A 15,759-nucleotide genomic window follows, 5' to 3' on the forward strand; every position below is an offset into this window, starting at 1 on the left:
ACACACTTTTGGCTCCTGAAATTTAGAGAAGTGAAGGGCCAAAAATTATCAAGGATTCACTTCCACTAATCCTATCAGGTCCTGTCTCTAGATTGATGCAGGAAATAGTATCTCCTCTCTTTGCCCTTGGGTCATGCAAAAAAGGAATAGAATCAGCAAATAATGCTACAAATAGGCAAGAGAGGCTACCAACAATTAATTAAAATTGATTACATCTCTAATACAGCACTTTAATTCCTTAAAAATGTTTTTGCAAGCCAGAGTTTTTAATGACTTAAAATTATTTCACATTTAAAAAGGAGAAACCTGAATCCCTCTAAGGCAATAAAGGAGAACAGATACACATCTACAAGAAACTCATCCTCTTCAGTAACACAGTAAAGAACACACGTTTTTCTTCAAAATTTTATTTCAATTTAAATTATGGGGCCAGCCAGATTTTTTGGATAAGAAACACATTTTCTTCAGGAGAAATGAAATGCTACCACGGAAGTAGAATTACAATTGTATACATCTCTTATTTAAAAAAAAAAAAAAAAAAAAAAAAAGGCGCACAAAACCAAAAACCGCTCACATTTAAATAACTTTTAGTAACACCCTTAAGCCTTCAAGCAGATAAGAAACCACTTCCAGAACAATAGTTTTTTAATACGAAGAGCACGTCAAATGAGCTTTAATTTAAATACAACTTCTTTTCGAAAGCCAACATTCAAATGTTTCCACATATTAAAAAAGTCACCATAGCCATTGTTTCCAAGGCCTAATATAGAGTAACCTCTATCCCAGTCCAAATGTTTTCACTTCTTTACATATATAAATCTCTACATTTTTCTAAAGAGGAAGCCTTATATGTTATGGTGAGTAACTTGGCAAAAAATGTTTTCCTCCACTCAGCTATGATAAACCAAAATATAACAGACTGTTAGTACTGAACTATAATACCACCTCATGGCCAATTCTGCCTGCCTGTGTAAGTCATCTTCGGTAAGAGTAAGCTATTTTCTTTCCTGTAGGCAAAACGAATTGGTTTGCAAAGGACACATTAGGAACCTTTAAAAGACCAATTATAACGTTAAGAGCAATTTTAAACAACTGAGTGAAAACACTCAATTTTCTGGAGCTATCTGACTTTCCTTGTGAAGGCTTTCAAATCAGCTTAAATGTCACTTAGGAGTTTCATCTTGCTGATTGAACAATATTTTAATTAGGAAGAGGACAGGAAGCAACAAACATTTTCTATAGCATTCTCAATCAGATTCAGCCACGCAGAATTTGAACTTCCAGATGCCAATCCGTAAGTTTGCTTGGTTGTGATCTTAGCGTTACTATATGATGGATAGATACAATTTTAATAACATCATTTAGCTATACTTAATAGATTCCTTTTGTATGGTCACAGTAACAAAAACATGGTGCAAAATCAGTTGGGTTTTTTGTTTTTATAAATACTGATAGTTTGCAGCATTAAAGAACAAAATCAACAAAATTAAATCATTTTGTTACCCTAGGACATCTATGAAATTGTTTCATGAAGTTGGAGGGAATTAAATCATTCACTTTCACAACTATTGTACCGAGTTATTTACTGTAAGAAAGAAATGATGCACTGCAGGCTCCCCAGAAGTAAGAGGAATCAATATTAATTTAGCATAATCTTTGCCATTTGCAAAGCTGGTGAGCACAATACTAGTTTAATTGAATAAGGCCAATATTATCCCGTAAGAATGTAGTATAAAGGGTTCCAGTTCTCTATTTCAGCCTACCCTAATTGATGGCACCCCATTAGATAAGTGAATACAAAGAATTTGTTTGGATTTTTTTCCTTTTAATGCTGCAGTACTTAAGATTGTTAAATCAGCATTTCCATGTGATCTGAAGTATTCAATTACATACGAGCATTCATTTTGCAAAACTCAATATTAGGTAATAGTTACAGACTAATACAATAACATTCCTCTGCTGTACAAATTAAATCATATTTAAAGAAATGAGCAGCCTAGGAGTTATATACAAAAGAAACCAGCAAGCATTGTTGAAATGAAATGCAAAATGTCACTGCTAGGTCTACTGTCTGAAATACCTTTAAAGTAAAATTAACAAAAACCCTTAGAACGTATTTCCATGTTTACAAGTCAATTCTCAGAAAAATCAAATCATGTCAAAAAAAAATTCTATAAAGCAGTGAAAGGCATATATACATTTTCCTTATGAACCTTGAGATTTCACTCTTTTAAAAGTTGCTAAGTTTCAGTATATTTGCAAGACAACTGTTTATCCCAATAAGCTCACATCTTAGATACATTTCCTCTTTGATTACAAATAAAGCACTGCACTTTTTTTTTTTTAAAATCAAGGCATATAATCTTATACTATGGTGCCAGGTATGCACAGGTCACATTGTGCTCATATCTCAAACAAGGTAAGTGCAAACATACAGATTTATTCAGATTTGCAAGCATGCAACCTGTTACTTAACTACATTAATACCTTCTCTCCTAAACCAAACTAGTATCTATATGTTTGCTTTCATGAACCTAGAATCTTTCTTTTCAGGACTCCTAAAACAAGCAGTGTCTTTGAATTCTGAAATGACACAAATATCAAGAAAGTCCACATTGTGCAAGAAAGCAGCAGCTATGTTTTTCAACTTGGACTAAAAAAGAAAAGAGAAAAACAAAAACCGTTCACTGAACAGCAGATTAGCAGTAATGTTCCTCATGAATCGATAAGAGTGCCTGATGCTGAATATCTAACAGCAAATGCTGAATTTGGGTTTAATATTTTAAGGGTTTATTGGAGATTAAGCTTCTTGCTGTGCTGGTCTCTTCAAATCCCTGATCTGTTTAACTAAATAGGTCTTCTCATCATTAAATTGTTCATCCTCGGTCCTGTCATTCTGAAACTTGCTGAGGAACTCAATAAGTTTGGTCTGGTTCTTTAGAAGGATGTCTAATATAGGCTGTGTCTTGTTAGGATTGGCTACAAACACCTGCAAAAAAATAAAAGGCATTTAGCATAATAGTAGGAAACAGAAGGCTAAGTTAAAAAACAAACTAGCCAACAAAACAGTGATGACAATAAACTTAAAATGATGTTTTAATTATTCCATATTCCAGTATCTCTACAGAAAAAATAACAGAGTAAATGCAAGTTTTAAAATAAACTTACTCCATTTTTTTTATTAGAATAGAAGCTGAACACCAGTACCAAAGTAAATTCAATTTGTGGGAGGTGATCAGCCACAACACCCTCTGCAAAAACCACTGAAGACACCTCATGGTTCAATTCTGTAGCAAACGCATGGTTTCATATTATATACAGCATCAGATGGGTATCTTAAAGTGCACTGAAAACATTTATACCTCAAATTGTATCTCCAAGCTCTTAGCTATTTGCTTGTCTGCTGCAAAGTCAGAAGGTATCTGTCATAATGTGCAAACTACAATTTAGGCTTTGAAATTTAGGTGACTTGACTAAAATACTGCTATCCTTCATAGATCATGCAGCATGATGAAAACACTTTTGAACTCCAAGATGCTTCATGACTTCACATGAAATCATGCATTCCTCCTTATCTTACTGCACTTCATCTTTCTTAATTCCAAAATTTTCTAAGAGAAATTACACTGACAATCATATGAAAGTCCCCATGTGGTTTCTAAACAATTTTCAAAAGATACAAAAATAGCTACTTGTAAAGATGGATCATAATAAAGACAAAAATTAGCTCTCTCTTTATTTAACCACTTAGCAGACATTAAGATAAGCTCCATTTAGGCTCAGCTAGGTAGTTTACTCAACTAAACAACTTCTGATGGGGTTCTTTTGTTGTTTGTTTTACTGTGGGTTGTTGTTTTTTTTTTTAAAACATACCTTAAACACATGAAAGGCCTCAAACTGAATGTTACGACTCTTGTCTCGTAGAAGGTTCATCATTAGTTTGAGATTTTCAGGTTTACTGATGTACTTCGTCATAATTGTGAAGTTGTGTCTGTCCAATAACAATTCACCAAGAAGCTAAAAGTGGAAAACAAGCCCGAATGAAAAAAATGACATTGGACATTAGAAACAACTTTTTCATAAGTGCTTTCAAACACACTGAGTAGTTGACACCAGTCTGCAAATATAGTAACAATAGAACTCAAATGTCCTGAATTTCTAAGTGCAGGGTGCATTTTCCTCTTATTTCAATGATGCAATTTCTCCTTTTCCTCAACAAGTGAAAAAAATCGCCTTTTGATCCCCCTTGTTATGAACTAGAATTGAAAGAAAAGTCTTTTTCATTCTTTTTTCCCCATGATTTCTTTTTTTTTTTTCATTTATACAGAAGCTATACATCACCAATAAGAATGTGGTTTCAAAAAGCAAACAAAAAAGTTAGTACTTTAAATGAGAAATATTCACACTTCTTTTGCTACCTTCTTTGTCCAGAAGGGAGTAAAAAGATATTCCCCACAAGTACCACCCTTGCTACAAGTTACCTATTATATTTACGTTCACTATTTCTGACCCACTTGAATGTAAGATTAGTATTGCTCTAGTCACACCATGTGAATCTTTATTAAATTATTTAAATGTGTCCAGATTTGTTGAAGGAAAAAACCCAACAAAAATAGGCATACTTGCATATAGCCGTTTCTGCATAGGGAGAGAAATGACTTGGTGTGTGCTGGACACTAAACAATGGAAGGACTGGACTAAAGAAAAACTAGCTGATCCCAAGAATTAAAACATATGAAAAATTAAAATAAACACTATCCAAGGCAGTTACTGAAGCCATTTCAATTAAAGTCAACCCACCTTGAAATTAAAGGAATTCTCTAACTTTGCATTTAAGAATAAAATAAAATTGCCTTACCTTAAGTGACTGTCTCTTTGTCACATAATTTTCTGAATGAAGTAACTTCTCATATTCACTGAAGAACTAAACACAGAATAAAAAGAAGGGTTAGGACCTTTCCCAGTGTCATACGCACTCTTCTTCCAAATGATTATAACAAACTAGAGGAGATGCAAATTCTGTAACAAAAATGCAAACAAAATCTGAAATCTCAGTAGGTTCCTGTAAGTCACTACTGTTTCAACATTGCATAAGCTTTTAAAAAAAATATTTACTCTTTTAGGAGCCTTTAATGTTTAGATTGCAATGTGGTGGAAGTAGTTATCTCATTATTTCTTAAACTATAATAGTTCCTGGTACCGAACACTGTTCATTAATTTCAGGAGTCCCCAGTAGGTGGAGGAGGGCTATCTTGTATTCTTTGGTTGTTACGGGTTAATACAGACAAAAGAAAAAGACAAGAAAAGGGTTCCCTCTAGTGGAAAAATCAGATCTAGTTTTCACAGAACTAGATTTCTGCTGCCTTCTCTTGTTTTTACACCTTTCTACATTCAACAGTAAGGTCTTGATCTTAATTTTACTGCTTGGCAGAAATTACTGTAAGTTCAACTGGTTTAATATTGTATGTAAATTTCCAAAAATGAAGCTAAATAAGGAATGAAAATACTGACTTCTTCAAATAAGATACACAGCACTAGAAAATTCTGAATATTAAAACATATCTGCTCACCCTATCATAATGTTGTTCCAAAAATTCTGCACTTAGCAACTTGTGTCTTGTAAGCAAATCCTGTAAAAGAGCACAAACCCAATATTTTCACTAAAATATTTAAACAGTACATATACAGTCTCATTAAACAGTAAGTACACATAAGACATCCAATAGAAAATTTTGCTATTTCATTAAACAAAGAAATTAGGACATTAATGCAGTTACCTGAACATTGCTAAGGATCTTGGCATCACTTAGGAAAGATCTGCTATGTGTTATGTTAATTCACACAGGTAAATAGCCTGTAGAATTACCTCTGCAGAATGCCATTTATGGATCAAGGCTATGCTCTGCGCAGAACTATACACAACCAAGGTTAAGACCCACTATTTAATACTGATCAGTATTATGCTTATAGTCCCATAACTGGTTGTTTTAGGACAAAAAAAAATTCCCCAAAGCATCAGCATCAAATATACTCAGGTTCGTAATGGAATGAAAAGGAGTTTGCTCACTTGAGGAACTGGGAAACACAGATTTAAAAGCCCCTGGCATGGAAGTGCACATATATTCAGCTAATGCAGGACAGCTTAACTTTTATTCCAGAAAGCAAGATTTATCGGGAACATAGTATGTATATTTAAAGGAATGTCTTGCATTCTGAGAAATAAGGAAGAACAGTGTCCAGCTTACCCATTTGCACCACACCTATTTTTTTGCCTTCTCCCTAGGCTTGTTTAGCCCAAGAATGTAACACACAACATCTGGGTTCACATAGCAGAGAACTACAGAAATAATAATTCAAATGTTGTATGTAAATTACCTTGAATGTGGCAAATGCATCCGAAGCAATGTCAAATGTTGACATTTCCACGTATCTGAAGAAATCATAGAATTGTTCTGACCACAAGATTATTTTAGCAAGTGGTTCATGCCTGATGCATTCTCTAAGCATTATTCCACAATTAAGAGCAATTTCTGGAGATTCGTACCTATTTAAAAAAAAAAAAAAAACAACCAACCAAAGATTCTTCATAAATACTTACACAAGTTAGCATTGCAGCACCACACTACTAATTACAGTTTTCAGTGCTATTGAGTAAACAAAAATTCAAAAAGTTAGAGGTACTTATTTCTGCATTAAACTCCACTTTTAAATACTTCTACAAAATATTACTGAAATCATTGCCAGTTAAATGCCAATGACTTTCACAAACTGAGAAACAAGACTAATTAAAAATATTTTCTTCATACTCAAAATCAGTTTTCTTTTTTCATATTGGTGGGACTGCAGACATCTGGAAAAGCAGTAATGATTTCTTTCTTGAAAGCTGTTTGCTTAAACGTGACGGCAATTTACATAAAACTATCCGTAATATGAGCATGAAGGGTTAACAATACTGGACATAAATTCATGTCTCCTCTTTCATCGAACAATTTTTCAGCATCACTGGCTCCTCTACCCATTACGGGCTTCAAGCTTGAAATGCTGGCAAGTGTGTCCTCTGATTGTAAGGACAATATTGAACACCTCTGCGCCTGAGTCTTTATTGCCTCTAGCAAAGTATCTGCACCTTCTTACAAGGGACCTCTGGAACATGTCCATCACCGATCTGATGGAAGTGATGAAGCCATCCCTGATGGCTTCATTTAGAAATTGTCGCTACACTTCCTTGGCAGGCTTTCTTGCTCAAATACTACAGTGTTCTCTCAGCTGATTTTAGCATATGCCAACAGCAGCTGCCAAAATCTCACAACAGTGTGTTTAAGACACATTTGATAGAAATACACCTTTGTACGTGCTACTAGCTCCTTGTTTTCCCAAGCAAGCTAATAGTAGGACCCTGGAAGATGGGACTGCCTTTCCAAACCAAGAACTCATCTCAGCATGTTGCAATATAAGCTATCCCAGTCTACAGAAAAGTTATGTCTGTTGTTCCTACCTAGTTCTGGAGCAGTCAAAGCTTCTTATATACCTTCCTGCCTCCCACCTAAAGAATCCTTCATCATATACCATTGGAAGCTAATTTAAATTCACCGGAATAATGCAGGAGCAAAGTATCATTGTGCATACTAAGCACAAACTATATTACCATACAAGAAGATTTTCTTATGAATTACTTTTCATGTTAAATCCTGCAATACTTCCCCATTTAACCTGTCATGGAGATTTGAAATCTACTGAACTTTTTGCAACTCACCCCATAGTTTAAATTTACGTAAATTTGACTCAGTTGGATACCAGATGTAACATTTAAGTCATTAAAGCTAACTAAATGCCCATTTCAAACACCCTGACTTATTCATAAGTGTTTCAACAATCCCTGCCAGAATAGTGCTCTCTGAAGAGTGACAACACAGACTAAAAATTAGGACGAATGTGTTACAGCCCTCATTCAGTCAGATAACAATGAGAGCATGCTGAGAACATAGCTTCATCTCTCTGCACCTCAAATGTCTTTGCCTTCTTTTGTAAATTATTTTGAAGAAGTACTGAATCAGTATTTTCTTTTGTGTTATGCCACAATTAATAATCCTTTTGTCCCTCTAACATTTAAATCTCGCTTCCCCCCAAAATCAAGGCTGTAATGCAGAGGAAAAAAAAAAACCCAAAGCAGCACTTCTGGCAGACGAGTGTACATCTTACATTCGTACGGATTGAAGCAAATACTCCATACTGCTTCTGGTGCTAAACCTTTGGAGTCAGCATGAAACTAAAAGATGTAAACCTCCTGTTTTCTCCACAGAGAAAGTTTCCTGTATGGTCCATTTTCCAGTGGCTTACACAAATGGCCAAGATTAGGTAAACGTAGAGATGTTACAATAAAATAGCCTAATACGCCTTGTATGTGGCAGCTTAGTCAGCATCTCTAATTACTACTATGAACTAGGAGGATGGAAAAGGAAAAACACAATAAAGCTTCCTGTATAAATGTTAAAAATATACTTGATTATCCTCACATCTCAGCGCTACCAACGTAACACAGGCAAGTACCTTACTGAGAAACATGACCTTTTCATACATCATCTAGCTATCCCAGTAGGTGCAGTAAGTATTCACCAACTGCAGTAAGCTTACCCAGCAGCTTTAACACTTATAAAGGTAGTACTTGAAATAGCTGCATTTTTAAATGGTTTATTAATATTTGATGAACTTTTCTATCCCAAAATAACACATTGGAATTTCAATTTTTAGAACTTTCTTAATTAGTGTTACTAGAAAGGTGAAAATTTCTTTTTAAATGGAGAGAGCACATTCTCAATTTTTTTTTAAATCTTATTTTAACATGAAAGTGTTAATAACACCTTTCTGCTTTCATGTTTGAGATCCACAGCTCTACATGTGCAACCACATATTCGGTATGGCATGATTCTCCAATATCCAACATACCAGATAATACAAGAATAGAGGAAGAAACAGCCACCTGGCATGCACCATATGCCCCAAATCATTCTTTGGTTGAGTTTGAGTTGGTGCATTTGTGTCACTACAGGAATATAAATCACTATGAATAAAAAGTCTAAGACCAGGGGATAGGACAGAAAACTGGAAATGACAGTGGTTAAAGGAAAAAAAAAAACAACCTTTAACTCTTGATGAAGGAGTAAGTTCACAAGGAAATAGTTTAAATAGGATCAAGTAGTATTCTGAGAGGAAAATGTCTGCACCACCACAGTAAGAATATTTTAGGTTACTAACAGTTCTCAATTTTCAGTCATATTTCATGCAAAAGTGTATTTTTAGCGTTTTATTACTCAAATTTTCCTTTACTTAGGGGAATTACAGGTCCCATGATCAAAAAAAAAAAAAAATCAAGCATACTGCAAAGGAAGAAAACACATTTCAGAACTCACTGCTTCTCCATGAATTTAAAAACTTCTTCATGTATTTATGCTTCACAGTGTACATACCCTTTTAATAGCATGAACAATATATTCTGTTGAGTACAGATGTATTCAACTGTGGGAGTTCTTGTACCAATTTGCCTTCTGAGAATGTTGTTGAAAATTTGCGCAACATCTTTTTTGCCCTGTCAAAAACATTAGCAGTTAAACACATAATATTCAAGTCCACTAGGCAAGTAACAATCAAACATTATCATCATCTCATACATTCATACCGTGTGAGTTCTGCAGTTCAGTCAGCCTCTGTACTCTGATCTTAAACAGATCAAATATTCTGTTTCTTTATACCCATTTCAAATATGCCAAAGCACTCAAAACATTACATCATGTTGCAGCCAGATCACAGGTAATTTACATTAAGAAGTAAAGCCAGTTGACATTTCATCAGATACTTCTATGTAGCATTAATCTCCTGGGCTTGTTTTATACTTGTTTTTGCTAATAACATACCAGTTTTTAACTGTGCTCTTGCCCGAAAGTGTGTTTCTTCAATACTCCATTATCCTCTCCCCTTGCCTTGGAATACGTAATGCCACCATTAAGAGTGTGCAGAGCGTTTCTGACTGCAGTGTTAACATCCAACTTAAAACTGTAACTTATGGAAGTTAAATAAATAAATAACCACTACAAAGAGAAATCATCCACTGACCTAAAATGCAAGTCTCACATTTTTCAATGGACAACAGAAATACAAATAAGACGAGGATGCTGGAATTCAGCACAGATTATACACAAGAAAATGCACGAGGATAACACCAGACAGTGTAAAGGGAGCTGGGAATGTTCTCTTTGTTGAATATATACATGCACCACCTATTTATTTCTTCCATCAGACCATAGCTAAAGATGACAAACTGGTACAGACATCTAACAAAAAGCTGATTATAAATATAAGCACTTTTCACTGTCATTCACGTGCACCATTTAAAAGCCAGATTTCTGCAATTAACTTTCCATTTTGGATTGCCATAAAGACAACTTCAGGACTATGTGTTATCACATCTACTCCAGAAAAAGCCTAGGCAAATTTGTACTAAGCCTCGACTTGCAAATAAAGGCCTGTTAAGCCTTTAAGCCACCTGAAGGTTCCCTGAATAATATACACAAAAAACATATGTAGATAGTTTCTTGACAATCTCTAGCTGTACTATAAATGTCCTGAGTAATATCAGCAAGCTTTTGAGGGCATATTATGCTTTTGAGGGCATAAATACGCAGGGCATATTTAATTAGCAAGAATTTTAAAAACAACAGCAATTATTCAAAATTATGACAGTTTTCTAATCAACATCAAGAAGATTGCGTAAGAAAAAAATCGAATGTTTATAAAAATGTAGGAAGACTGTAGTTTTACAAATGGCATGTTTGTGAATTACCATGGACAGTTTTGTTAGAGTGTTGTTTTCAGGATATAAGAGTTTGTTTGTAAATGCTTGTTTTCTCAATTACAATTCCATTGAAAGCCAGCCCAAAGCAACACCAGAACTCTTTGTTCTGAAATGAGTGGAGCAGTGTTTCCAGAAATTGCTTTACTCAAGCTCCACATAATATAGTCATCAACTCTCATTCACTAACATTGCCAATTTTGCACTGGATCTCACAATTTGCTTTGGATTCACCAGCAAGAACAGCATTTCCTTATTATGCACATAATTGAACTGATAGTGGTACACAGTAATACCAAAGCTAGTTATTGTTAAAAGGATGCATTACTAAGTGATCTCATGGCCTAACAAGGGCAAACAGACACTGAACCCTGTGCCAATAGTCACAACTGCAAGAGGCGAAAGGGAGACTGTGCTAGTATTGTCTTCCGAGCAGAAGGATTCAGGCTCCCTTATGCAAAAGGCGTTTTTGTTTTTTGGTTTTTTTTCTTCATTTAAAAAAACATGAAGAACAAAAAAACAGTTCCACAAGTGATACCATCTCTCCTACATACACACTAGTGCAAATCAGCAGGGAGATAACTGATAAGTTTATAAGACTGGTAAGTAGATGGTTGCGTTGACTGCTTTACTTGGAAAGCAAGCTTCCAGAAAAGGATATAATTTTAAACAGGCCTTTACATACAGCAGGGTCTGGACAGTCAGACAGTTTCTTAATTAAAACATTAAATTTGTTACTTTTCTGATTTTTACTTTGTTACTTTTCTGGGTTTTTTTACCATGCTATTAAGATTCAAATACATTTGAGACAGTTTAAGAGTCAGAGTGAACAGTCCCTGCCTATTAATCAGCTGTCTATTCCTGTTCTACAAGGAAACCTTCTTCAGGAATGAGAGTGAAGTTCTTGGGGGGGGGGGGGGGGGGGGGGGGGGGAACAAAAACAAAAAAAAACCCAAAACGTTTACTTCATCGTTGAATGACCTCAAGCTGTGGTGGGGCACCAGAAGGAATAAATGCTAAACTTACTCTTCAAGTTTAAGAACCAACAGGAAATCAAGTTCATATCTCCATCGGTAATGGAGAAATCCTTTCCAATGCAGTAAACCCTCAACCATAGAGATTTGGGATATCAAAGCCAACATCTGATTGACTTCGTAACAGCTGAGAAGCTAGTGTAAGTTTGGAGCACAGGTGTGCTGACATTAATTCTAGCTAACAACAATAGCTGAACAGTCTGCCAGATCCCATCCTTAAAAAGCAGACGTGGTCCAGCCTAGAAAGCAGCATGAATGACTTGTTCTCTCTCAAGGGGTAACCGTCATATCCTCGCGTAACAAAGCAGCAGAAAGTCCACAAGCAGGAAACTACCACAATCTTTTCAAGTCCCCTCAGAATAAAATAAATAGTTCTCCTTAATGAGAGCAAGCCTGTACAAATTGTTATCATTCTTCATTACCAGGAGATAATGAAGGTTTCCTTCGCTAATAACCGGGCTGAGTAAACACCAAGCTGATAAGAATCTAGAGGTCAGAAGAATCTGGATGACGTTTCATGACTTCCTTTCTTCAGCAATTAAAGGCCATCACATTTCAACATTCCCTCTCAGCTTTCCCAGGTCTCCTTGCTTATTTAACAACCTGAATGTTTTATGTTTGGTATAAACAATTTTTTGGGTAGGGAAAGAATATCACTGTATTACAATTAAACAGAAATCAGAGGGAGTTATGGGTGGGGTAGAGGGGAGAAAAGAAAGAACAGGGAAGAAAGCTATTGTTTTTTGAATGTCATACTACAATAGGACCTTAAACTGTTGTGTTTACATCGTGAACAACTTGTTTATGAACAATACTGTTTTTAAGCAACCTTAAGTGGGATGATCTTTATGGTCAAGGCTGTGGAGTGAGATACATGGGTTTTGGCTGCTTTCCTAAATGTCCACACGCTTCTTGTGGGACCTCAGGGAAAACAGGAAAATCCAATTGTACTGCAATTTCTTATAACTAAATAGGGTGATTTTTCACTATGGCACTGGGAAGCTAAATTATTCCATGTGATGTGGTGACAAATGCCAGACAGAGGTTTGTACAGAGATACGTTTGAATACAAATAAGTATTGCTATTTTGAAGTAATCAATAAAAACTTGTGTTTTTTTAATAAACAGAAAAGAGATGAGGAAAACAGAAAAAAAGGTTGCATCACTTGTTTCTAAAGAGAGAGAGAAGTACTGGACTGTTATTAAAACTACTGCTTTACCTTAAACATTTAAAATTCTTCATAAATGCTACAGTAATTCTCTTACTTTTCCAAGTAATTTAATTTAACAAGACAAGAACATAGACATGCCTTGTAGTATTATAGCTTGTGTTCACTACGGTATTACTACTAAGAGATTAACCCTTCTGTGTATGCAACAATTAAGAACTATTCCATAATTTTAACAGAACTGTATCATCAGGATTAGAGGTTTATCTACTTCAATTTTGTGTGGTTTATGTGCCTAAATTCACAGATTTCATATTCTATATTTGCTTAATTTTCTAGGTAGTTTGGAACAATGAGTTCTCTAACAGTTTTGTCCCATCCAAAAAAAAATAAGCTGAAGATCAAGAGATGTCTTAACCACTTAAAGTGTCAGAAATTCAGATGTGTTTATTTTAACATATACAATATAAGAAATGCCAAGCTTCATTTCTTACCTCAAAATCAATTAGCTGCAAGTCGGCTACTAGGGTACTAAGAAGACCACTGTTGTACAGCTCTTGAGCAAGCTGTGCCACAGCTTCTGTCTGTGGTTCTTTTTCATTTGTGCCATACAAGATTTCTTTCATGGCAACAAGGTTTTTTGAGACCTCCTCAGTGGCCTAAAGAAAATGGGAAAAGAATACAGTTAGAGCACAATGTCATTTGTCTTTGTAACTGTACACTCTATAATTGGCAAACTTCCATTAAGGGGGGGAAAAAATAATCAGGAAATGACAACTTGTGAAAAAACCAATACATAATCTTTCTGCAAATACGTCTGTTATATGTTATTAAAAAAAAAAAAAAGCAGAGGCAAGACACACACAATTTATTTGATAAGTTACCAAAAGTAAAAATCTCTTCCCTTTTACTGCCTTTAAACTTCCCATTCAAAAATCCCCTAAAGAATAGCAATGGGATGAAAAGAACCCAGCAAAATTTCCATTCTGTAAAACAGAGGTACGCAGGATCAAATTGGAAAACATGACATGGAGACACATGCCTGTCTCTAGTGAACTGCTCAGAGAGACCAAATGTACCCCCTCCTACAGATTTTGCCCTCATCAAGTTTTGTCAGAAACTAGGTTCCCATTCCAGTCAGAGGGGATGAAATTTTTCCTTTACAACTAACAAAACCTCGAAGAGAACCTCCTTTAATTTTCAGATTATCTCAGTATACAAGAACAAACTGGCAAACAGACCCAGAAAGAGGTGCACTTGAACACAGCGATACAGGAAACAATTAAAAGTCTAAGATGCTTCCCATTTGAAGTTCATCTTACAGAAGACAGACAGGTCTGACGTCTCACTTAGGGAAGCCAGCATAAGGAATTCCTAAATGGACGTGATGGGCTGGAGCAACATTTAGCAGTGGAAGCAGAGTTATCTCATGAGTAAAACTAAAAAAAAAAAAAAAAAAAAAAAAAAAAAAATCAACAAGAACACTTCTGAACACCCACTTCTGAATCTTAAAACACAGTTACCTCGGAGAAAAAAAGAACTACTCCTTTCAATATATATGTTTATGTAGCTTGGGGTCAAAACGCTGAAAATGATCATCATAAATAGCTGGTTTAATTATATTGTATTAGTTCTTCACGTGCCTAAGAAGTATGAATGGTTTGTAAGTGCACTAATTTTTAGTAATTAGATGAACCTGCCAACAAGGTATGCATATACTTTAATGTAAAGTATTTATGATTGGTAGCACATGGAAAATTAATGAAGTAAAAAAATGATCCCTTTCTGAATATTGCCTGTCTTATAAGGGGTATGTAAAAAGATTTCTCATTTGTCCGTTATATCTAGAGAGGCTTAAGATCAGCATGACCCATGCACTATTCAAGCCAAAGCCATTCCAGCTTTGCTAGGTATGCAAGTAAGGATTCCATGACCTTTAAGGAGGCTCCGTATCATTTTTAGCTCCTCCACAACTTTCCACTCCCCACTGCCTCCCTTTTCTTGCTAATTTCAGTTCCTAGTCCCAGTTGTCTCCTCCTTAATCGGAATTCCAAAGGATTTTCCGTGCACTGTTAGTAAGACAGCAAGAAGCAGGTGCTCGATATAACTGCTTAGATTCATGACAGCTCCTGAAGACGTAAAATGAGAAAGCCAGCTCACCATATTGTAATAGTATTACGCCACACAACCGTTCCATTTCTTTAAAATTCAGAAGAAATATCTCTTTACTAGGAAAAGAACAGGAACATCCATCAAACGTGGAGATATGAAGAGATGCCTTTGAAGCATGGCTACCAAGAAAAGAGGAAGCAGCAATAAAAATTTTATTGCAGTTTGCCCCTGCACACTAATTTAGAAAGCAAGATGAAAGAGGAAGAAAGGCAGAGGTTCAAGTAGCTACCTATTTTAAGTAAGATGGTGGCAATATTGAGGGCATGCCTGCAATTACGAAGAATGCCAGTGGAGAATTTTTCATACCAAAACCACAGAACACCCCCCTCCCAAACTTTAATAATCACACTTGGAGGCTCTCCCTCACCACCACCCCAAGAAAGACGCTAGTAATGGAAATGCTTATGAACCAGACAGAAAAAAAATAGTGTTTCCAAACACCGAGTGCTTTTTTTTTTTTTTTTTTTTAAAAAAAAGCCTTCTGGCCTAACATGAACATACAACTCAGTAACTTCAAGAAGAGACTCCAGGACTTTAATTT

General features: G+C 35.4%; 1 protein-coding gene across 1 annotated transcript in view; it reads right to left on the minus strand.

Annotated features, from left to right (window-relative positions):
* Window positions 1-391: 391 nt before the first annotated feature.
* Window positions 392-15,759, minus strand: part of CAB39 (calcium binding protein 39) — a 46,092-nt gene continuing 30,724 nt past the window's right edge. The window contains exons 3-9 of the mRNA XM_076340822.1: window positions 13,541-13,705; window positions 9,465-9,583; window positions 6,376-6,544; window positions 5,571-5,630; window positions 4,859-4,924; window positions 3,874-4,017; window positions 392-2,989 (exon numbers count right to left, since the gene is read on the minus strand). Of these exons, the coding sequence (XP_076196937.1) occupies window positions 2,801-2,989; window positions 3,874-4,017; window positions 4,859-4,924; window positions 5,571-5,630; window positions 6,376-6,544; window positions 9,465-9,583; window positions 13,541-13,705 (912 nt within the window). The 3' untranslated portion in view covers window positions 392-2,800. The remainder of the gene's footprint in view (window positions 2,990-3,873; window positions 4,018-4,858; window positions 4,925-5,570; window positions 5,631-6,375; window positions 6,545-9,464; window positions 9,584-13,540; window positions 13,706-15,759) is intronic.

This window comes from Aptenodytes patagonicus, chromosome 6 (assembly GCF_965638725.1).
Source record: "Aptenodytes patagonicus chromosome 6, bAptPat1.pri.cur, whole genome shotgun sequence".
Taxonomy (NCBI): Eukaryota; Metazoa; Chordata; class Aves; order Sphenisciformes; family Spheniscidae; genus Aptenodytes; species Aptenodytes patagonicus.